The following is a 23837-nucleotide window of genomic DNA, read 5'->3' as shown; positions in this document are numbered from 1 at the left end:
TATAGCTATGGATCTAATAACCACGTCGATTGTCTTGAGTTTCTTCCGGTCAACATGCAAAAAACAGATAATTTTTTCATCCATACATTTTCGCTTTATGAATATGAGTATAGTTTTAGATCCTGTGTAATCCCAGGAAACTCCAGCAAACGGCGCTTCAATGCATTTAATTAGAAATCGTGCCATTTCTCGCTTGATTATTGAATCAATCTGAAATCAACGCTAGATTATCGGTATTATGTTTCATCATGCATTTACGAAAGGGAGGGGGGGGGAGCCGGCCCTCCGTGCTTTGATCGCAGCCAACGGGACACGGCCCACACACAGACACACGCTGCGATCGCGGCGAAAAAAATCATCGGATCAACGCAAGATTGATAACGTATAGTCCTTACCTCGTCTATGATGTACTGCAAAAAGAAGAATCCAATTATCTGATCGCCATTACAAATATTGATCGCGGTCGTGTGTCCAACGTTATCCACAAACGCATGAATCCACAGTGCTCGAGTCCCCAATCCATGTGTTATAAACGTTACTCAGGAGAAGGAAAACCTGGACCGGACTTCTTAGATCGATGCACAGCCCAAGCCGGAGGGATTCCAATGATGTGCAATACCGGCTGCAAGGCGTTAGGCGGTGGTATTGGCCGTTTGCGATCTCAGAGCCATTCCCAATGATAACATCAGGCTGGATGGATGAATTATGAATGGATATAGCGAATAAAATAAATAACTTATTAAAACATGACTTTTCTCGGGTTTGGCGCTCAAGCGATGGCGAGTTAACCCGACTTATCTCGGGTCTGGCATCCAATGTGTTAAGGGAATAACAATACAAGAACCTTGTAATTCCAAGGCCACAAATTGTGAAAAAGAAGTTTTCGTTTTAAGATTCAGTCAGTGGAGTGGAAACTCATTCAACTCTCATTTCAGAGCCAGGTATTAAAGTGGAGCGGATCTCATATGGCGAGAGAATTGTCTTGAGGCCTGACCCAATGCTGTCAGATAGAGGATATGAAAAAGGTGAGTGTTTGATTTGTATTCACCTTATACACCACGCCCACTTCTGACATTGTCTTTTTATTGACAAAAATGCTAACTAGTGTGGGTATTACCAAATCAAATAATGAATGCATGTAAGCATGAAACTGTTTAGTTAGCTAATTATCCTCCTATATTTGTAAAGAAATAGAATAGAAAGAGGGCCTGGCTTTTTTCATTCCAATTTGACAGATTGGATCCCTTTCTAGATACAGTGGCGCATGCTCATAGGAAGTTAATAGACAACATTGGCAAGCTGGCAGCGTCCTCGTTGCCTAGATACACAACATGAACAAGTGTTATAATAGTTTATACATGATGTAGCTTGCCCTATCGTGTTATTGAAATTAAGCCTAAAGTTTGTTTATGACATTGTTTTAACATACTTGCAGTTGTATTTTTGTATAGTTAAGCCATATAATTTGTTTTCTAAATGGTTGGGAATGCATATCAGTGACCATATGGGCATCAGCCAATATCTGTGATTTTTTTTTCATCATCTGTCTGATGTGCAAAACTGGGCAGATATATATTGGTGAATATACAGTTATCGGCTGCTGATCGATTCTTTGGACAACGATACGATATTTACCGATATCACAGTCTGCCACGATACGACACAATATCATATGCCCATTTAACACAATCAGTAACATTTAGATCAACTCAAGAAAGGCAACGAAAATATCATTTGTCATTTTTATTCTTGAGCTCTTCCAGACATTTCAATGAAAAACAATCTATTATTTTTAATACAAATAGACCTCCTGTTCACTGTAAAGTGCCACGTTTTGATATATTGAGCTTTAAACTTGAAATAACTAAGTTAAATTTTTTGGAACATACAACCTAAACCCCCTCCCTACCTCCCTCTCCCAAACCGTTCCTAAATATATTTTTTTATGTTGCATGATCATGTATACATTTATTATGTATTATATTTTGTATGTTTAAATATCCATTATCTGGTCATCCTCAGTAAATATTATCAAACTCCTCTGACCTCATCTGGTCTTTCCAAACACACACAGAAAGGGAGAATGGCTTATAGAAGACTTTTTTTGATTTTAGAATATTTCAGCTAATGAAGTTAAATGTTTATTATCAACTATCCAGTTAGTTTTAACTACTTTTGCTACTTAAAATCATTGGGTCTCATTCACCAGCGGACTTAAGAAAAAAGATCAGACACATTTTTATCCTAGCTCCACTTGAGACATTTTCGGGATGATTTTGTGATTCACCAACGGTCCCATCTCCTGGATTCGGTCTTAACTAAGAGCAGGATTTAGGAGCGCTGAAGAGCAGTCTTAAGTCAGACAGACTGGTGTGCACCGTGTTCTTAACTCGGATATCTCGTTTTTGAAAGCCAGCGCTTGAGTGCCAAAAACGAGATTTCTCATTTTTTTCTTTTCGTTTTTTCTTTATTTGATTAAACGTCTGTATGGGTAAACTAGTTGGTATATTATTTTGAGACATTATTTTTCCTTCCAGAACCTCTTGGTGGCCGAGACCCTTATGGCAGAGATCCGTATTATGATCGGCGGCCTGACCCCTACCCGGAGTGCCGGGAGTACAGCCGAGAGAGGGAAATGTTCAGAGACGAGCCTCCCGCGGATTACGAAAGAGAGCGATATAGGGAGCGATATTCTCTCAGAGACGACAGGTATTACGTTTTCATTTCAGCGGGTTTGATGGCCCCATTGTCCAGACTCTCTGGAAGTATGCTGCTTCCGTTAATAACCTTTTTCTTCTGTGTTTTTTTTTACTTCAAGCACACAATCCATGGTTGTTGACGAAAGGTAGTATATCATGTTGTGTTGTATACACTGTGATGAGTCCTAGCCATCTGTGTCAGTTTAAAATAAGAAATACTGTTGGGGAGCTGTAATGTTATAAGCCCCTCTCTCTGTGTACAGACCTCCACAGGGACCCCCTCCACGATCTGGCTACAGGGACAGAGAAAGAGACTTACGGGAAAGGGAGGACAGCCGTGGCAGCCACGATCGAGAAGAGCGAAGGCCGGGTTACGAGAGACAGCCATATGAGCGCAGTGGGCCTGAACGTGGTGGGCCTGAACGCGGTGGGCCGGAAAGGGGTGGGCCAGAACGCGGTGGGCCAGAGCGTTACGGCCATGGCTCCTCACCTTATGGTACGTGAAATATTTCTGATATCTCAAAATCAAAACGTTGGTGGAACACAATTTTGGATCAGCTGAAAGGACTTGTGGTTTGTGACTTTATGGCCTGCATTAAAGGACCATAGCAGTCTAAATATGAGTTTTAGCCTTTTTACAAATCAGTACACATATTTTACATGACCACCCCTGACTATTTTACTGAGTATACTGAGTATTTCTTTTTAAGAATTCTGCTTCGTTTACCTTTTTTCTTTTTTTGAAAGTTGTGATAAACCATAGAATTGTATAGAATAAACTTGAATTGTCTGCACTGTTTATTTGCAAGTGATCAGATTGAAATAATAAACGGGATGCATGAGATGTGTTCAGCCACAACAACAACTTAAAAAAAATATTATAATTCTCGTACTCTCAAACACGTTTGCCAACCTTCTCTGCCCTACGGCAACTCAAAAGGGACAAAACACCCACTTCCATACAACACATAATAAAACATAGTTTAATAAAACATTAGTCTAGTGTTTGTGAGAACAAATGACAACTAAAAACGCGTTACGATTTTGCCGTTAGAGATGCATCTGTAGAAATCTGATTGGAATCCCATTTCAAACCACCTCCAAATGTGATTTTAATCATTTCATGCGTTTTCTTTGGGCTGGCAGTCTGAACAAGGCCTTAGTCAACAAAAATATCTTAGTCCATTGGTTGATTTTCATGTTGTGTGTGTTTTATTACGGGACAATTAGACCACCCCTCTGGCATCATAAATATATGTATTACCGGTAGTTTTACTAAATGCAATTGGTAATTTTACATGGCTAAATTAATTTACAAGGTACTATTAGTACAGTACATCCTATGACTAGAGCGTGACCGCATACTGTGTTTATTATATATATATATATTCAGTCTCTTTAGTTTAACTGTAAAATATCCCACCTCTAGTACATATCTTTGTCACACTTCTTTGATAACTAAGTTTGAGGGATCCTTGCTAAAAATGTGTGCAAATATCGACTGATATATGGATATCGCAATTTTTCTACTCTCAAATATCTGTATCGGCATTGGCCTCAAAAATCGGTCAGGCTATTGGTCAACAAAGAATTTCCTTACCTGGGCCCAGCCCCGGGAAGAACCCTGGATAATGCATTGGGTATAATATGATATATAATACAGGTGACCGAAGGAGTTACCCAGAGGAGCGAGGGCCTGGCTCATCTATACCACCTCCACCACAGCCTCCCCCACGGATAGAGAAGAAACCAGAGATCAAGAACATTGATGATATTCTCAAAACACCTGGAAGATTAGCTAGGCCAGAAAGGGTATGTAATGACTTCTACTACAATTCTCAGTGATATATATATATATGACGTGTGTCTATACTTTTACGTTTATAATATAACATGTTTTTCCCCTCAGATTGTCATCATTATGAGAGGACTTCCAGGAAGTGGCAAAAGCCATGTTGCGAAGCTTATACGAGTGAGTGGAATTCAAACCAAAGGAGGGATTATACTAATGTGCTACTTTGAGGTGGTTGGGTTTACTTTGTTGGGTGAAAATTTTTACTTCTATTATATGAAATAAAAAATAGAGCTTTACTTTTAAGGAACGACATAAAACCATACGATATACTTTTCCAAAACATTAAATGTGTTCTGGTAGATAACAAATATCCTACATCTGTGTTAAAACACCAGCTACGCCAATACAGTCTCTCCTTTTTGAGATGGAATGTTGTTTGTAATGTTAAGGACAAAGAAGTAGATTGTGGTGGCGACCCTCCAAGAGAATGTTGTTTGTAATGTTAAGGACAAAGAAGTAGATTGTGGTGGCGCCCCTCAATGAAAAATCTAACCCTAACTAACCTTACTGTCATGCACTTGTCCTAATAAACTAACCTACACTGTAGCACTCAACACTTTGATGAACATTGTTACTCAGCTGCCCTTCCCGATGACTTGTTGTACAGAACTTGTAAGTCGCTTTGGATAAAAGCGTCAGCTAAATGACTAAATGTTGTTTGTAATGTTAAGGACAAAGAAGTAGATTGTGGTGGCGCCCCTCCAAGAGAATGTTGTTTGTAATGTTAAGGACAAAGAAGTAGATTGTGGTGGCGCCCCTCAAAGAAAAATCTAACCCTAACTAACCTTACTGTCATGCACTTGTCCTAAGAAAACTAACCTACACTGTAGCACTCAACACTTTGATGAACATTGTTACTCAGCTGCCCTTCCCGATGACTTGTCGTACAGAACTTGTAAGTCGCTTTGGATAAAAGCGTCCGCTAAATGACTAAATGTTGTTTGTAATGTTAAGGACAAAGAAGTAGATTGTGGTGGCGCCCCTCCAAGAGTGCTGGTCTTGGACGACTACTTCATGACGGAGGTGGAGAAGGTGCAGAAGGATCCAGACACCGGCAAACGAGTCAAAAACAAGGTGTGGATTAATGTACTAACTATGTAAGGATTTTAATTTAAGTTGATATCGATGGAACATCAATTGACATACTTATTACGTTGTTGTTCTGATTATTATTATTATTAACAGAAGGAAATCGAAATGTTATTTTTCAGGTTCAGAGTATGAGCAATATTATTATAAAAATCTTTTCTAAAAAAGCACGATCATGAGTATTAACATTAGTAGTAGTAGTAGTGGTAGTATTATAATCATCGGATACAAATACAATTTTAAATGTCAGGTTCATGAGTGAGCATTATTATTATTAATGGTAGTAGTATTGTTATTGTTAACCTATTAAATCCTGTTTTGCAGGTTCTTGAGTATGAGTATGAGGCAGGGATGGAGGACACTTACCGCAGCAGTATGCTAAAAACCTTTAAGAAAACGCTGGACGATGGCTTTTTCCCCTTCATCATAATCGACACCATCAATGACCGGGTGAAACATTTCGAGCAGTTCTGGAGTGCGGCCAAAACAAAAGGCTTTGAGGTGAGTTGTGCTGTGTTCACTAATAAATATTTGTTGTCTGTATTATGTCTGTATTTTTCTAAAAAAGTTACTATGTATTTTCTAGGTCTATGTGGCCGAAATCACCGCAGACAATCAGACGTGTTCAAAGAGAAATGTCCATGGCCGTCCATTAAAGGATATAGTGAAGGTTGGTATGGATCTCTCTGGTCCACATCTAATAGAAGGCTCAAGTACATGAACATTTCTGACAGCATTATGTGTGCATTAAACATGGGTTATTTCTGTTTTATAAAATGCAGCCTACAATTTGTTCACAGAATCTTCTTTAGAGAGGGCCAATAACACGTGAATCATTTGAGTTCCCGTCGGTGGTGTGATAGTAAAGGGTTAACCTTCTGTAGTGTGGCAGTGAAAGGGTTAACCTGCTGTTGTGTGGCAGTGAAAGGGTTAACCGTTTGCTAGTGCTGCAGTGAAAGGGTTAAATACATACAACATACAATTTGTTTGATGGAATATTCTTTACACAGCTATCCAAAAACTGGGAGTCCTCGCCACGTCACATGGTGCGACTAGATGTCCGGTCCCTGCTTCAGGATGCTGCCATTGAGGAGGTGAGACTGTCGAGGCTTGATGTTTAGAAGTTTAGTGGCTTTGCCGTAAAGTTCCATTTCTTCCAACATGGCTGCATCGAACCATTGGTAACTACTTTTGAAAGAAAATGCCCAACTTCTGTGCAGTGATGAGAGTAGGTAAAACATTGGAAAATACACAATATTACCGTTCCACTGCTTACTTGTTTACAAGATCCAGTAATAATACACCAATTTATTAAATTGGCTTTTATATTTCTCATACACATTGTTTTGCACATAGCAACATGGAAGAAAAATGGGCGTTCCAAACATTCTGTGCAAAGCCTCCATACCCTGCTGCAGGGGAGTAGATGTTCAGTCTGGACTCTTACTCACACTTAAAGGGGAACTATTTTACTATTTCTTTCACTATTTGGGCACTTTTACACAATTCCTGTGAGTCTATGGAACACCTCTGTAATATATATATTTTTTTTATTCATTGTTTTGTATTTCTAATCAAGTCCTCAAAAACAGCATTTTTCTACCTCAAGATCTCGAGCTGTTTTGAGCCTGGGCTGCAGGTGCCACCTAAACCACTGCGGAGCGTCGTCTTCGCCTGAACATTAACATGCAGCAGTGACTATATGACATCACATATAGGCACATTTTCAAACGACTCAGTTCAGTGAGGGTGAATATTGTGAGAGGAGAATTGGAAGAATGCGCCAATATGAGAATTTTGAGACATAGATCATATTAATATAAGTTCACATAGCTAGGAAACAATGCTAAACACTCAAAAAGGCCATTTATAAGATAGTTCCCCTTTAAAATAAATAAGGACTTCGTTTCTATGGACGTAAGAGACCACTGCACTTTATGTTGGGCTTTCCAAAAGGCACACAGCCAAAATATCAGCCCACAATCAGTTGATTCTTTACAGCCATGACTGCTTCTGCCTTTTCCATTCATAAATAGTCATAGTATCCTACTGAGAGTAATGTCTTTTATAAACCTAATTTATTATGCCCAAATCTCATATCCCACATATCCGAGAACTATAATAATAAAGTGATTCCGTTAAAGAGTGTGTGATGTCATTATAATGTATATTATTCCGGGAAGTAATAAATTAATCTCTGTGAAATGAAGAAAATGAAAAACATTAAGTGATTTATGAGTGATTTATATATTTATAATAAAACACAAGATACTTGTCCCTTAAGGATAAGCGCTCAGTGAAGAAATCCAATCTCCTTGCCAAACATATTTTGCTACTCAGTTTATTCTGAAGACCGAGAAGGCTGAAGAGGGGAGGGTGGTGACCAGATACCCAGGTGGACCACCCTCGAGCCAGACCAGGCTTCACTCCGCCCAAAACCCAATCCCCCTATTTATAATAAAACACAAGATACTTGTGCCCTAATGATCAGGATAAGCGCTCAGTGAAGAAACTCAATCCCCCTAGTAAACATCTATGCTAGTCATAGGGGTCAAAAAGGGGCAACACCTCTAATATCTCCCGATGAGCTGCCTCCGCCATTGGCGTGTGGGTGAATGTGAGGAGCAAAAATTGTAAAGCGCATTGGATAAAGCGCTATATATAAATGGGGGGGTTTGGGGGTAGGATAAAACGAGAGCTCCAGGTATTGACAATGTGATACCCAACCACATGGCCCCCAGTGGCCACCACAACCCAATGTGTTGATAGATAGGAAGCGAGAACCAGCATATCACCAGGGCTATCAAGTGGGCACCACCCTTCATTGGTGTTTCACCCTTCACTACTTCTTCCACCACCCTTCACTACCCCTGGAGGGCTCACCAGTTGGTTCCAGTGTCCCAGAACCACCCCCTCCATGCTAGCTCCCACTTCTTCCATGATATCCACACGCTGAACCGCCCTGTTATCCTATGTTAAAAATAAATCAATTCCTGATAACAATATCACACCTGAAACGGCAACAACGGAGAATAAAAGGAATACTCTTACCCCTTGTTTACTTTGGCCCCCCAGCTGACACCATTTATCCTCCACCAAATCCCCAACTATCCCAATAATGATAGTCGGTGCTATAAATCCTCTGCATCCTACGTCCACCGGACAAATCCTAGCTTTCCATCCTTGCTGTTAAGTTTCTGCTGCCAAGTCTGCATATCTAAGCTTTTTCCTTTCATATGCCTCCTCCACTGAACCCTACAAAGGCACGGCCAATCCTATAAAACCACTAATAATAATACTAGGTCAGGCCTCAAGTTAGTGCTAACTATCTCTCGTGGAAATCTCATGGATTTTCTCCCAAATCTACCTGCATCTCCCAGTAGCTCCTATTAGGTGGCTTGACTCATGCCTGCCTAAACACCTACCTCCTCTGCATTTCTCTCCCTCACGGACAAATTGAATGGCTGCATCTTCCATCCGATTACATCCTGAATTCACCTGTACTTGTCTCCTTTCTTAATACTCTTTATATATATTTCAAAAACAAGATTGCATGGGTTTCCTCTTGGTACTCTGGTTTCCTCCCTCACCAAAAGACATGGATGCTAGGTTTCCTGCCATTGCCCTTGAACAAGGTACTCATTACAACTGGAGTTGGTTCCTGGTCACTGCACTGTGTGTGGCTGCCTACTGCTTCTAAATAGTTAGGATGGGTCAAATGCAGAGGACAAATTTCCCCAAGGGGAATATATATATTATAATATACATCATAGTGACATCACACATTCCAACTCAGTTACACTCAAACCAAAATAAAGACTGAGTAGAATTGTCATTAAAAAAAAAAAAAAACGTATAGACTCATAGAAACATAATCCCTCTCAGTCATCACTTGTTGTCTTTATCTGAGACCTTTCCCTCTTCCTGGATATTCTTATTTCGCTGTGTTTGGGCCGTTTCTTGGCGTCAACCTTTAGGCAGCATCTTATGTGCATGTATCCCCTCCCTACTTCCCATTTCCCGATGGGCAATGCACCTGATTTGATAAATGTGGGCAGTGCCTGGTCCTCTGTTCCTGTTTTCAAAATGAAAATGGTGGCTTGTTCGCTTGTCGACTTTCTCTTTTTCTACCTAAAGTTGAACCTAAAATGTGTTTCTGACTAAATGTTTAGTGGTAGGTTTGATATATTGCTGGATCTGCAATGACCCAGTTTGACAGTTTGATCTGAACTTAGTTCAATGGTACAGCATACGATAATTAGCGTACCCTAATTATCCACATTGCTTAAGTTACCACATTGTATTCTTTGACATGCTGATGCTCTAGTCTAGTGACATCTAGTGGATGCATCCGACTCATTATGACTTTAAATTGTACAAGGCTGTTTTATAGTTTTAGTTTAGTGAGATTATAAGTATGATTCATCAGCTTTATGAATCTGGCATGTTCCTTTTTAGGGTCTTCTAGCAGTCCAATTAGATGGGTAACGGGCTGTGCTTTCATTCCGATTGTGATCACTCGGTGACTGTTATTGTAAATGGGGGGGAAACCTCAATAATCTATTGAGATTTAAAAGGTTTGGATCATTTATTGAATAATTTCTTTACACTGAGCTGGAGATTAAATTGGAAATTTATATCTGTTTAGGTTGAAATGGAAGACTTCAACCCTGATGAGGAGCCCAAGAAGGAGCCCAAGAAGGAGACCAAGAGAGAAGAGGAAGAAGAGGGTGATATGGTAGGATAAAAAAAGCTGCATTGTTCTCACATAGATTTTTCCTCTGATCTGTTACTCATATCTGCCACGTAAATTTAAGTCAGGTTGTGTATGTGTGTGTGTGCGCTCGCGCGGGGTCATACCAGGGATGTTTTGAGATTTTTCAGGACACCTGAGAGGCTTAATATTATGTAATTTATTGGTGCTTCTTAGATTAACATTAGTTCAAGATCACCTTTGTGAAGCTTTTTCTGTTGAGGTCACCTTAAAACTGTTTAAATATACAATGATTATCTATTCTGGCAAAGATTCTAGAAAAAGTCACATTATTCTTTTACAATTTAATTGATAGATCATACGTTTTTGAACCTGGAGGACTTCTAAATGTTTTTTTTTTTATAAAAGTCAGTGGTTGTGTCATGATGCTTCTTAATTCATGGTCAAGCCAAACTGATAATTATCACTAAATACCACTAAACCATTGCCATCAGTGGTGGCTGGTCCATAGAGGGCGCTAGGGCGTCGCCCCCCCCTGGTGGAAAGAAGAAGAAGAAGGAAGTGATTTTAGATTTAGACCGCTAAAAATATAATTTTAATAATAATTTTATTATAATAATAATTTAAATAAATAATAATTTCTAATTTTAAGCATGTTTGTGTTTAAAATGCACAATAACGTGTATTATATCAAATATAAATCATTGTTTGTGTGTCCTGTTCATCCCCCCTCTTCTCGGGCGCTAGAAATGATAGCCCCACTGACTTGAACCTAGCAACTAAATTTAATCCAATCAGCATCTTCAAATATGATGCCTGAAGGGCGCTTTCTCTAGCGCCCGAAGTAGTCATTGTCCATTTGTCTATTCACTCTATTGGCTGAGCGTGGCATTCGTGTGACATCACGTCCTGAATCACGTCCACCAGGAAATCCCATACGCTCTGCTAATAGTAGTCGTCGTCGGAAATTGATAATAATCACAAGATACATTCAGACAGTGTTGGATCTTACTACATGGATTTATATGGACACGTTTAAGGAAAGTTCAAGCCTGGACCACAAAGCTTCTCGAAGGGTTAAGTGCAACACTCGACGGTTCGTATGTGATGTTCTACCGGCAGCAAAACAAGGGAGTCTCTATAACAATATATACTGTTCTGTAGTTACTGAAACTGATTGAATGTGGCACCGCCCCACCTAGAATAATGTTCACCAGCCGCCACTGATTGCCATACTATATTAATATGCATCACAAAATAATTGGGACGTTTGACTCTGCAAACAAGTGGCGAGTGAAGTTAAATAAGGATTATACTTCTTAAATCCATTACCAGGCATCCATTATTCCTGACCTGAAAAGAATAAGGCTTGAGTATCTATGCATTTCATTCAGAGCTGCTCTGTTGACGATGTGGTTTGTATTCCTCAAGTGACAGGATACTGTGACTTGGGGATGAATTGTAGTTTGTGGTGGAAATGCCAAACAAGCTACAACTCTTGTATTCACCTACCATGTCTGTAGTTCATGTCAATTTGCAGTTTTTAAATTCAATCTGGTGATGTGTATTGTGTGCTATCCTAAGGTATGATCAGAGAAAAACATAATAGTATGTACCCTCTGGTACCAAAATGGTATTAAATAGCCATGCGACTTTGGTTTTCAGTAAACCTTTGAATGGATTAGCTAATCCTTTTAATGGGCTCTGAAAAGAGGGCCATGCATTTACTTGCTCCAGAAACATATTATTTCCTTTTTATTGGAGCTCTTGGTGATCCTAATAACAACTGAACCTTTATTTATAGACCACCTTTCAGTACAATTGAGCAACAAAATGTTTTAAAAACCTAACATTAGGCGGTCGGGTGGCATAGCGGAGATTGCGCTCGTCACCAATGCAAGAGGCTGCGGTCTCTACTCCCGGAGTCAGCATTGCCCTGCGGCTTGGCCCGGTCGTCATACTAACTCGTTTGGCTGAGTTAGGGAGAGGGAAGTCGATGGGGTGGTAATCTGGCGTTGTGGACAGCGATGCCTACAGGTCGGGTCTGGGCGCCTGCTCAGCGAAAGGCAGGAAGTGGTGAAGGCAGCGTGATCTCCCACGCGTTACGCTTCACCAATGAGAGTCCTCGCTGCCAGGTGAAAAAATAGCCACTGGCTGTCTCCACATGTGTCGGAGGAAGCATGTGGTGGACTTCAGGGTTCCCTTGTACCGACCAGTAGGAGGAACATGCGCACAACAACCAGGTAGGGGAGGGGGGGAATTGGCATAACGACAAAAAATTGGGATGGGGAGAAAAATAGACAAATCAGGCGGAGAAGAAGAGGATACAAAAAATAACTTAACATTAAAATAAAGACTTGGAGAAGAAAAGAATTGCACACTTTACAAAAACACCACAAAAAATGTCCTCCCCAATGTACTCATTATGTCAATTCCCTGCATGTGTCACAGTCCTGGTCCTTGCGCTATCCTTCTGTCAGTCTGGGGTGGGTGTAGACTACCACATGCCTCCTTTTGATACATGAGTCATGAGAAGTTGCAAGCCGCTTCTTTTCACCTGACAGCGAGGAGTCTTTCACTGGGAGCGTACCTGGTAGGGGTGGAACGGTATGCATTCGAACCGTACACCGTTCGGCACGACCTTCCCGGTTCGGGGCGTGTGTGTATTGTACGGTTCACGGGATGAGCAAAAAAATAATAATTTGGCCGGGAGAGGTGATGCAGCGGCTGCTCAGCTGGCAGCAGGTGTTAGTCAGTTTGTGGAAATGGCAAGCGCAATATTATAAATCAATCTTCATTACTACTTTAAAAACATAGCCATTAACATTACATAGGCCTACACACATCATAACGTTAACGTTAGCACGGTTTGTACAACAACACAACGCACTTTAACTATGGTAGTAGCCCACCAGCTCTAATACAGCCAACCTGAAATGTTACCGTAGCTACTAGCTAGCAGAGGAGAAATGGGAGTCTGAGAGGCGGGGTGTTGAAAGACAATGATAGGCGTTTATTCAACATCCAAGAAGGCTAACGTACAACTGTTTACTAACTCCAACCGGGACTATTGCCGCTTTTCCACTGCGTGTCATCAACTCTATTCAACTCCGGTAGCGTTAAGAGTCGAGAAGGTCCCACATGCTAAACTGTCCCTGCGGACCCGCCAACCCATAGATGGTTCCAACTCACCGAATTACGTTAATCCACCACAGTTGCACTCAATATTTAAATAATGTTAGTCTAAATAAATGTAGACACGATGTACGTATTTTTAAAATAGAATGAACAGAGCAGTGTTTTGAAACAGTATGTGTGTGTGTTAGTTTGATGTATGCTGCATTTTATATTGATGGCCTTCTAATTTGTTTGTTTACCGTAATTTTCGGACTATGCGCACCTGAATATAAGCCGCAGCAGCTAAATTGAATGATGTGTACATATATAAGCCGCACTGGACTATAAGCCGCAGGTGTTTTAATGTTTAATTACCATATGTAAGGGTTCGTGCACAGAGGGGATTGTCGGGAAAGAGATGGCTGTTTGAGGAAGCTCCCATTTATTAACATTTCTGTTTAAACAGTAACGGTAGCTAGGTACAAACGTTAGCTCACAGAACGATAGCCACGCTAGTTAGCCAGCACCAGCTAGGTACTACCGCCAGCTCACAGAACGATAGCCAGCTAGGTACTACAGCCAGCTCACAGAACGATAGCCAGCACCAGCTAGGTACTACCGCCAGCTCACAGAACGATAGCCAGTTAGCCAGCGCCAGCTAGGTACTACCGCCAGCTCACAGAACGATAGCCAGCACCAGCTAGGTACTACCGCCAGCTCACAGAACGATAGCCAGTTAGCCAGCACCAGCTAGGTACTACCGCCAGCTCACAGAACGATAGCCAGTTAGCCAGCACCAGCTAGGTACTACCATCAGCTCACAGAACGATAGCCAGTTAGCCAGCACCAGCTAGGTACTACCGCCAGCTCACAGAACGATAGCCAGTTAGCCAGCACCAGCTAGGTACTACCGCCAGCTCACAGAACGATAGCCACGCTAGTTAGCCAGCACCAGCTAGGTACTACCGCCAGCTCACAGAACGATAGCCAGTTAGCCAGCACCAGCTAGGTACTACCGCCAGCTCACAGAACGATAGCCAGTTAGCCAGCACCAGCTAGGTACTACCGCGAGCTCACAGAACGATAGCCACGCTAGCCAGCACCAGCTAGGTACTACCGCCAACTCACAGAACGATAGCCAGTTAGCCAGCACCAGCTAGGTACTAACGCTAGCTCACTGAACGATGGCCAGTTAGCCAGCGCCAGCTAGGTACTACCGCCAGCTCACAGAACGATAGCCACGTTAGCCAGCGCCAGCTAGGTACTACCGCCAGCTCACAGAACGATAGCCACGCTAGTTGGCACCAGCTAGGTACTACCGCCAGCTCACAGAGCGATAGCCACGCTAGTTAGCACCAGCTAGGTACTACCGCCAGCTCACAGAACGATAGCCAGTTAGCCAGCACCAGCTAGGTACTACCGCCAGCTCACAGAACGATAGCCAGTTAGCCAGCACCAGCTAGGTACTACCGCCAGCTCACAGAACGATAGCCAGTTAGCCAGCACCAGCTAGGTACTACCGCCAGCTCACAGAACGATAGCCAGTTAGCCAGCGCCAGCTAGGTACTACCGCCAGCTCACAGAACGATAGCCAGTTAGCCAGCACCAGCTAGGTACTACCGCCAGCTCACAGAACGATAGCCAGTTAGCCAGCACCTGCGAAATCGAATGCCAAACTGATATCAGGAGCTATCAGTAGCTATATAACATTAGACAACGCCTCATGCATTAATAAACTAAAGTGAATAGTTCGTTCACTGGGTCATTTTGTTTAATGCTTCAGTTATGTTGAAAGAGGAGCTCTGAGCTGCTCATACACGACTAGACTCATGCCGTAATGGTTTGTTGACGTGGGTCTGTGAGGGGGAGGAGGAGGGGCAAGGCGTGCACTGCTGCAGCAGATTTAGGAGTCTGATCTGACGGTCACAGAGCTGAGGGAGCGCGCCCAGTTAGCTGTAAAAATCCATAGATTAGCCGCACCGTTATATAAGCCGCAGGGTCGAAAAATGGGGGGGAAAGCCATGGCTTATAGTCCGAAAATTACGGTATTTATTTTAAATAACAGTGACACTTTTCCTTTTGATAAGAAATCCAGCCATATTCCTTTCATTGTATTTCAAATACTGCACTTTAATTTCAAGCGGAAAACTACTCTTTCCATTAATAATGGACAATCAGGGAATTTAATCATTGTTGACGTTGTTTTTGTGTTTATTTTAAAGAAAGGAACGTCTAGTGCTGGTTGAGCATATGCATACTTTGTGTTGATGGCCTTTGTCTATAATGTGGCCACAAAAAATAGAAAGGTTTAATTATTTTGTTTGTTTGCACTAAGTTAATACTTTGACAAATGTAGCCTATATTTTTCAATCTGTTCATTATTTCAAACATTATTTAAGGCACACCGCTGTAAACTTTTTTTTTATATATAAATGAGAAGCATGTTTACATTTTTGGAGTGTTGCATTACAAAAAAAAAAAAGGGTATATCGAACCGGACCGAAAACCGTTACCCCAAAACCGTGATACGAACCGAACCATCAATTTTGTGAACCGTTCCACCCCTAGTTAGGGATGGGTACCTTTCACATTTGAACCGATACCGGTACCTGTGAATCGATACCGGTACCCAACGGTACCTTTTTTCGGTACTTTAGTCTCTAGAAATTTTATTTACCTACCTCAGTCGTAAAAAGAAAAAATCCAAACTTCAAATAACTACAATTTCGACAGTTTTCGGCTTGTCATTGCTCCGACTGCTTTGTTGTTTAATCAAGTCAAATCCTAGGTAAGCATATATTGTGCGTGTGAACGTTGACATGAAAAGAAAAAAGTAAAAAAAAAAAAAAAAAAAAGTTTCTCACTTGATTCGATACTCGGTAGTACCGACGTGTTTCGGTTCGGTACCCCAAAAGTACCGAATTAGGTACCCATCACTACCCCTAGTACCTGGGTCTCATAAATGAAATGTCAGGCATTGTTAAGTCAACTCCTTGCTGTGGATTATATCGTTCCACTGGACAGTCTGTGATGAGGTTGTATGAACAGGTCACGTGACCTCTTGTCCTTGACCTCCCTCATCGACTCTTGTTGGAGAGGTCAAATACGACTAGAACGGGGAGAATTCTGCAACATTCAAACATAGACATAGCTGTATAGTAGTATGACATAGGGCTGCTTGATTATGTAAAGAATCATGATCATTATTTTTTATTGATATCGAAATCGCGATTAGTCTCTAAAGCATGAAGGAAATTGTGCTTTAATCACAGCAATACCAGTATTTCCATGTTTGCAGGGCTTGCATGATTATAAGGTGTTGCAAGCTGTCTCAAGAAAGGGAGACGGGCACAATTTAAGAAATAACGAAAGGAATTTATTTAAATATACTAAAGAAAAATACCAAAAGAACAAAACATGTCAGGCAATATGGATGAGTATCAAGTGTGTAAGCAGTGCATGGATGAGAGTGTATGTGCAGCATGAATGTTGGAAGTGTAAAAAACCAATGCAGCTTCTAAACAAACAAAAGTAACAATGTGGAGAGAGGAAGCCAAGACCAAAGGAAGCCTCCTTGTATAAAGGCCTGGGACACACATTGCCCTGATGATTCTCCCCAGTTCTGCTCTGCCAGCTCCACCCACCAATCCTGTGAGACGAGGACACAAGCAGAGCGAGCAAGCAAACAGTACGTGGGAGGGTCATCACAAAGGAAACAACCAGAAACGCAATCACAACTGTTGGCTTTCCTCAGACAAAAGGGAAGCAACGGTTGTGATTGGAGGATCAAGAAAAGACTGCAGGGACTGAGAGGTCAACCGCAACATGTCCTCTGCAGCATCCTTGTAGTGTTTGTTAATGTAACAGTTTGTTGTAATTGGAGCAGCTGTCTTTGATTATAGCAACTGTGTTAAAGGTTTCTCTCTCCCTCGCTCTCTCCCCCTCTCTCTCTCTCTCTCTCTCTCTCCTGCCCTCCATTCAGCGAGGTGACAGTTTGAGTGAAATACTCCTACTGGGTTTACAAACCAGAGTCACTGTTACTGTTTTATCAGCTAAATGTTGTACAGATTGTGTAGGTGAGGGGGGAAAAGTCCAACGTGGCTTAAAGAACTCTCACCCAATACTCAACCATGAAATCAACATAAAATAAATAACACTACACTCTGATTCAGAACGCAGACTCACAGGGTCAAATGGTCATTAATTAACATCCCAGCCTATATCAGAATAAACACAAGTAAACTTGTGAATGTCACCCTATGTTGACAACACCAGTATGTTAACCTTGGGCATGAGAATACCCCATTAATCAAGAATTGTTAATTACAAGTCAATGTAATTACAGGGCACAAGTACAAAGTACAGTCAATGTGATTTTCTTTCTCTTGCTCAATTTAGTAAATAGATCTGCTTTGTAATAGGACTGTTCCCCACACAGTTGTACCTAACATGTCAAATATTCATTTTATGTTTTAAGTGCAATGGACTGGGTTTGAGAGTAACAAATCCAATTAGAAATGTTGATTCTACACATCCCAACAGCAATGGCTGATAATGTTTGTAGAAGATGATAATCATACTATTCAAATTACAATATGGCTAACTGGATCACAATGGTGACCATGTCTTGTGTTGATTTCTAATGAGTAGTTTAACACTGAATTAAACAGAGTGATTATATTTCTATATGAAAACAATCATTTTAAGCCCGATTGGTCCGGTACCGGTACAAGATAAATTTCACGTCATAAATATATCAATTTCAGTCATGATCAATACAGTCCTTTTTCAAATGTAGCCAAGAGTAAAGACCTAACCCTATCAAAAAACAGCAGTCAAAGTGTATATTCTCAGCACTACGTTTATTTACCAATGATTTTAACCCTTTCACTGCCACACGACAGAAGGTTAACCCTTTACTATCACACAACCGACGGTCTGGCTGTCGTGCGGCAGTGAAGGGGTTAAACCTTCTGTGTATTGTCGCGGTGAAAGGGTTAACCGTTTGGTAGTGCGGCAGTGAAAGGATTAAGTGTTATTCATTATTTATTAATTTGCTTAGATTTTTTGTACACTTGATCTCAAGAAGGTGCTAAATGAGCTCAGTGTCAGTTTTTCACGTCCGGTCAATGTTAGCATGGTGTTATTCACCATCAAAGATGGAGATTTATTTTTTTATAATAATTGATCTCCTTTGGTTCATTACAATTTACTCAAGCATAGTAACACACACAATATTTCTGACACTGGGAATACATTCCCTGAGGTCCATAGATGTCTCTAGATACCGAGAACATGCAGAACCTTCTAGAGGTGGAGCAATCTTCCATTTACTTGGGCGAACTTTCAGAAAATATGGCTAGGGCTTGAGTGGTTAAATGCACGTTGTTATATACCAGGGCTGTACACTGCGATGATATCGTCGCGAATTGCCCCTTTAATTGGCCGTTGCGATTGGTAAATATTATCTGGGGGCGGGCTTGCGAGTAGTGCTTTCAAGTCTTGCATTCGCATTTCACTGACGCGATGACGTCACTCACGCGAGCTGAGCAGTGAGCACTCAGCAGGTATGATCAGCGGGAACAATCGACTGAGCACTCACTCTGATAGACTGGCTGACTGTCTGATTTAGCTATGAAGAAAAGTAAAGTTAGTATTGCTTCATATTTTCGACGCGTTCGACCTCCTATAGTGAGCCGAACTGAACTGAACTCCGACACACGGAGAGAGCTGCGGCGCCTGCTGCTCCTCCTCCCTCCCGCACCCGTGGCTGTTGTAAACACTAGTCTCTAGTCTAGTGGGACACTGGGACCTCGGCGAGCCTGCCAGCCGGCTAGCTACTGATAGCTATCAACAAATGCTCCAGTAAGTCTAGTAGTGCATGATAGCTCGCATTAGTTTACTGTTCAAAACGAAACGTCCCATTAAACTAAATAGTTCAGATAGCTCCTGATATCAATGTCTTATAACACTGAGTCGATGCGTATTCGAGCTGAGGGCACGCTGAATATAGTCAATAGGGTCCAGCTGCAGCGCCGGAGAATCCTGGCCGTAGCTGGAGGCTACAGTATAGGGTCCAGCTGCAGCTCCGGGGAATCCTGGCCGTAGCTGGAGGCTACTCGAGTACACACAGACAGTGGAGCTGGTTGCATATAGCGAGCATTTAGACTTGTTGCGTGGTGGCGATGTCTCGCAGATAATACAACTACAAGTATGATTATATAATATATATATTTTATTTAAAAAAAATATATATACAATTATTTTTTTCTTTTTCTTTTTTTTTAATCAAAAACAATCGATATAAATAATGGTAAAATTGTTATTTAAAAATGTGCCCCTAAAAAAAATTTTTTGCCCCTAAATTTCTCATTTAGGGGCAAGTGTGCCCCTAGTGAAAAAGCTTAGCGTACAGCCCTGTATACAATGTTTTTTTTGTTTGTGTTCTACAGTAGTTTTATTGCAATTACCTTAAATATGTTCTGTAGTTTTTAAGAAAAGATTGTTCTGACAAATTTCCTTAAGTTAATCTTTTATGAGAAATGATTTGTTATTTCTTGATGGGGTTGGGGGTGAATGGTGGTTTCCACAGGAATGAACCCTACCAGTGGGGGCATTTTCTCTCTGTAGTTATCCATAATCATCTCCTAGATAGCATGCTTGCTGTCTCAAAAGCTAACATTGGTGAGTCCTTATTTACCAGTAGACAAGTGCTCTGGAGTCTGGACTACCAGTAGTTTTGCTGTTAGCTCGCTAGCCAAATAGTTTGCCTTGAAATTGTTGAACATTGATCTGTTTCACTATAGATTTTAGCTGTATGCACAATATATATTTGAAGAGTTTGCTTTTTAATAGAATTGTTAATAGTGTTGTGACGAGACTTAAAATGTCTCTTTGAGCTTTGCTGCCACCTGTTGGTGGCATGTAGTTGGACAGCTGCCGTGATGACTGGATCCTCCACATTTGTTTGAAATTGTGAGGCATATGTAAAAGATAATAATGAACTTAATGTTTTGGTTACATTTGATTAATTTGGTTTAATATTAATTTCCAAATAAAAGAAAGTGACAACGGAGACCAGAGATGGTCTAAAATAACAGCACTTTGTACAGGTGAATGCCAGAAGCCAAATGGTTCATAAGGGTGACGGCCTTAAGTAAAAAATCTAACTACTACAAAAAGCACTGAAGAGTGCAAACCTCCAGAAAGGCTCAACACTTTTGCTGTGACTTTCACACTCAATATTTTACTGGTCGATTGCCTGATATTGCCAGTTTGAACAGACCCAGGCTACATCAATGCATGTTTTATGGCAAACACGTCAAATCACACAACTCTACAATTCCATTATTGCTTATTTCAGATCCAGGCTCTGTTAGTGCAGGTGAAGATAACCAGCAACCTTAACTCTTTAAAATGCCAAATACCAAACTAATAATCATAGGCTTTATAAAATGTTTTTTTTTTCTTTAGCTTTTGATCAACAACCTTGCCCCCGAAATGAAAATCAACCTTTTTGCTCACTGATTATTTGATTTCTGAGAAACTGTCACCTCCTTTTAGCATTTGTTGGCAGTACTACTACAGTTCAATGGGGGTATGAAACCATTTCTCTGAATTGCTTTCTCATTCTCACTATTACTAGAGCTTATAGAAGACAATTTAATGGCTTGCATGTGACCTCTAACAAACAACCATTAATATAAACAAGAATTATATTGTGTAGGTACTGTTTGCAAAGCATCTACTACCAACAATAATTGAACGGAATAGGATCCTAATGTTTTGGCGCTTATATTGCACTTAACTTATCAGTTTATTACAATGTCAGGAATTATATATATATATATATAATAGGAATTTTAAATGGAACTTAATAACAAATGACAGGTCTTCAGTTCACATACTAGTGCAGAATATGCAGGAAACTTAAACTATGCATTTGGTCCACTGTTGCATATAGACTGCAGAAGTGACATTCCGCCCTCAAGTCAAAAGCTAGACTGTAGAATGTCATCTCTGCCATCTATTCATAGTACTCTCATTACTTGTTATGCCAACCAATATGGTGCAAGGCTACAGTTGCAATATGATACAATGCTACAGTCGGTTTGCCACGGTTGTCATTTAACGATGATCACCTGCTGTTTGCCTATTATCACCTGCTGTTTGCCGACCAAGATATCTGATGGAATACTAATGACGGGGTTCGCACAAGGTCCTTAAAGTGCTTTATTTTTTTTACAAAAAAATAAGTAGAGGCCTGGAATTCCTTAAACAGCCAATTTTTTAACAAGGTGCTTAAAAAGTCCTTGAAATTCAAATCAACCATTCGCATTGAATGTTTTGTTCATCCATGATCAAATGGTTCTGAATCAAGAAATTGATTTCTTTTTTTAATCTGACGAGTCGTTGTCTCGCACGCTCCCAACTGCTTTTCCTCATTTCTTCGCATGTGATACTCTAGCTTGCTCTAGCTGACAAGCAGGCCAAGAAGATGCTTAAAAAAACACAATTTAAAAGTGAATTGTATCCTTCGAGTGACATCCTTGAAAATGAAAAATAGTACTTGGAAAAGTACTTAAGTCCTTGAATTTCATTGTGCAATGTCTGTGCGAACCCTGTAATTGAAGAACTGGAAGCTATCAATTATGTTTTACCATCTACACTATACCTTCATACACTGATGGAAACTAAATGGAACGTGTAATCAATTGAATTAACCGCTGAATCAAAAGCAGAAAATGTCTTTGCTCTTCCCACCGAAAGGTCAATTGTGAGGGGGGGGTGTTGTGGAATATTCAAATGAGCCATGACAGTGAACTGTAGAAATTAAGACTGAGTCAATTTGCATATAAAAATATAGAACATCGTTTTTATATTTCTGCGGCCATAGCCATAGAAAAAGTGATCAGTTTATAATCAGAGACAACATGTGTACACACAAAGCGTCTGACCAGAAAGTGCCAATGAGCTCTTGGTCAGACACGCATTAAATACATAATCGATATGATGTACATAAGATACCAGATATGACAGAAAAGGTCAACAAAATATGCCCTAGTGAGATAAGGAATAACAAAGACTGTTCTAGGGCTTATGTTATGTCTTCATGCTAGAACTGAAGAAATAGGCCAAATGTCATCTCCTAACCTTGGTCGTTGTTAAAGAGACACTGTTAACTGTCGCCTAGTGTCTTAAAGCTGTATACTAGTTGATTGTATTAACTAGTCAAGCTGTACAGAGATTTAACACAGATGGACATGGATAACATTTCCCTTACAGGGGTAAAGTGTTGAAAGTGGAACCACTGAGGCATAGACTATGTATTCTTTAAGGCAGAGCACAGCTGTTGTCCAGCCCTTGTGTTTTATGTCTCTGTTCTCTGTTCATCCGTACGGTAGATCTCTGATCTCTCTCCATGATGATGTATGCCGTCTGAAGACACCACTTTCTCCTCCACTTACTATGACATCAGAGATGTGCATGCCAGTCGTCACTGTAAAGAAAATATGTGTACTACATAATAATGCATCCATGTTGTATCATTCTTGCGATTTGTCCTTGTTGACTCTTGTGTTCTCTTTAACTTATGCTAAAGCATTGTCTCTCCTGTCAAGTCTCCCCGCTCTCTCTCTCTCTCCCCCTTCTCCCCTCACCCCAAGCCTCTTGTCACTCAGAGGCGTAACTGTTGCAGTGTCTTTTCTAACATAGGGTTACATTCCAAAAAGCAAATGGGAGATGGACACTTCTGAGGCAAAGCTCGGTAGGTATTCTCATTTTTCTTTTCACATTTTTAATGGCCTTTTCTTTAATATTAATGATGCTCTTAGTCCATAGTTTCAGTCGGACACAACAACTTTTGTAGAGGTTCTTCTTCCTCTCCATTTATTGATTCGATTTACGTCCCAGACTTCGTGTTGTTCTAGTAATTGTTATGAACACCATTGTACAGTTGGGGGACCATATGATTGTTCATTAAAGGATAATTCCAGTTATTTTCAATCTAGATCACCCCCCCCCCCCTTTAACATCTGGCATTACATGACATGTAAAGAGTTGCATGGTTGTCCTATCACACAGTCTTCATAATATAGGGTTTATAGCTCAAGAAAGCTGTCTTTTAAACCGTTCACTGCCGCACTACCAAACTGTTTAACCCTTTCACTACGACAATACGGAAGGTTAACCCTTTCACTGCCACACGGCAAAGGGTTAACCCTTTCACTACCACACTACAGAAGGTTAACCCTTTACTATCACACTACAGACGGTTAACCCTTTACTATCACACTACAGACGGTTAACCTTAAGACGAGCGCTACTCTTTAGATATGATTCCTGTTCCCCTCCAACACACTTG

At 40.8% G+C, this 23837-nt stretch overlaps 1 protein-coding gene across 1 annotated transcript in view; it reads left to right on the top strand.

Annotated features, from left to right (window-relative positions):
* The window catches only part of ylpm1 (YLP motif containing 1), a 158709-nt gene that overhangs the window by 30200 nt on the left and 104672 nt on the right, over positions 1-23837 (top strand). The window contains exons 9-20 of the mRNA XM_084314157.1: positions 936-1025; positions 2538-2709; positions 2819-2845; positions 2963-3195; positions 4363-4511; positions 4609-4671; positions 5509-5628; positions 5968-6144; positions 6230-6313; positions 6654-6737; positions 10292-10381; positions 23189-23240. Coding sequence (XP_084170283.1) covers positions 936-1025; positions 2538-2709; positions 2819-2845; positions 2963-3195; positions 4363-4511; positions 4609-4671; positions 5509-5628; positions 5968-6144; positions 6230-6313; positions 6654-6737; positions 10292-10381; positions 23189-23240 — 1341 coding nt within the window. The remainder of the gene's footprint in view (positions 1-935; positions 1026-2537; positions 2710-2818; positions 2846-2962; positions 3196-4362; positions 4512-4608; positions 4672-5508; positions 5629-5967; positions 6145-6229; positions 6314-6653; positions 6738-10291; positions 10382-23188; positions 23241-23837) is intronic.

The sequence above is a fragment of the Notolepis coatsorum genome (assembly GCF_963971535.1).
Source record: "Notolepis coatsorum genome assembly, chromosome: 5".
NCBI classification, from domain to species: domain Eukaryota; kingdom Metazoa; phylum Chordata; class Actinopteri; order Aulopiformes; family Paralepididae; genus Notolepis; species Notolepis coatsorum.
This window is presented reverse-complemented; position numbering and strand designations above follow the sequence as displayed.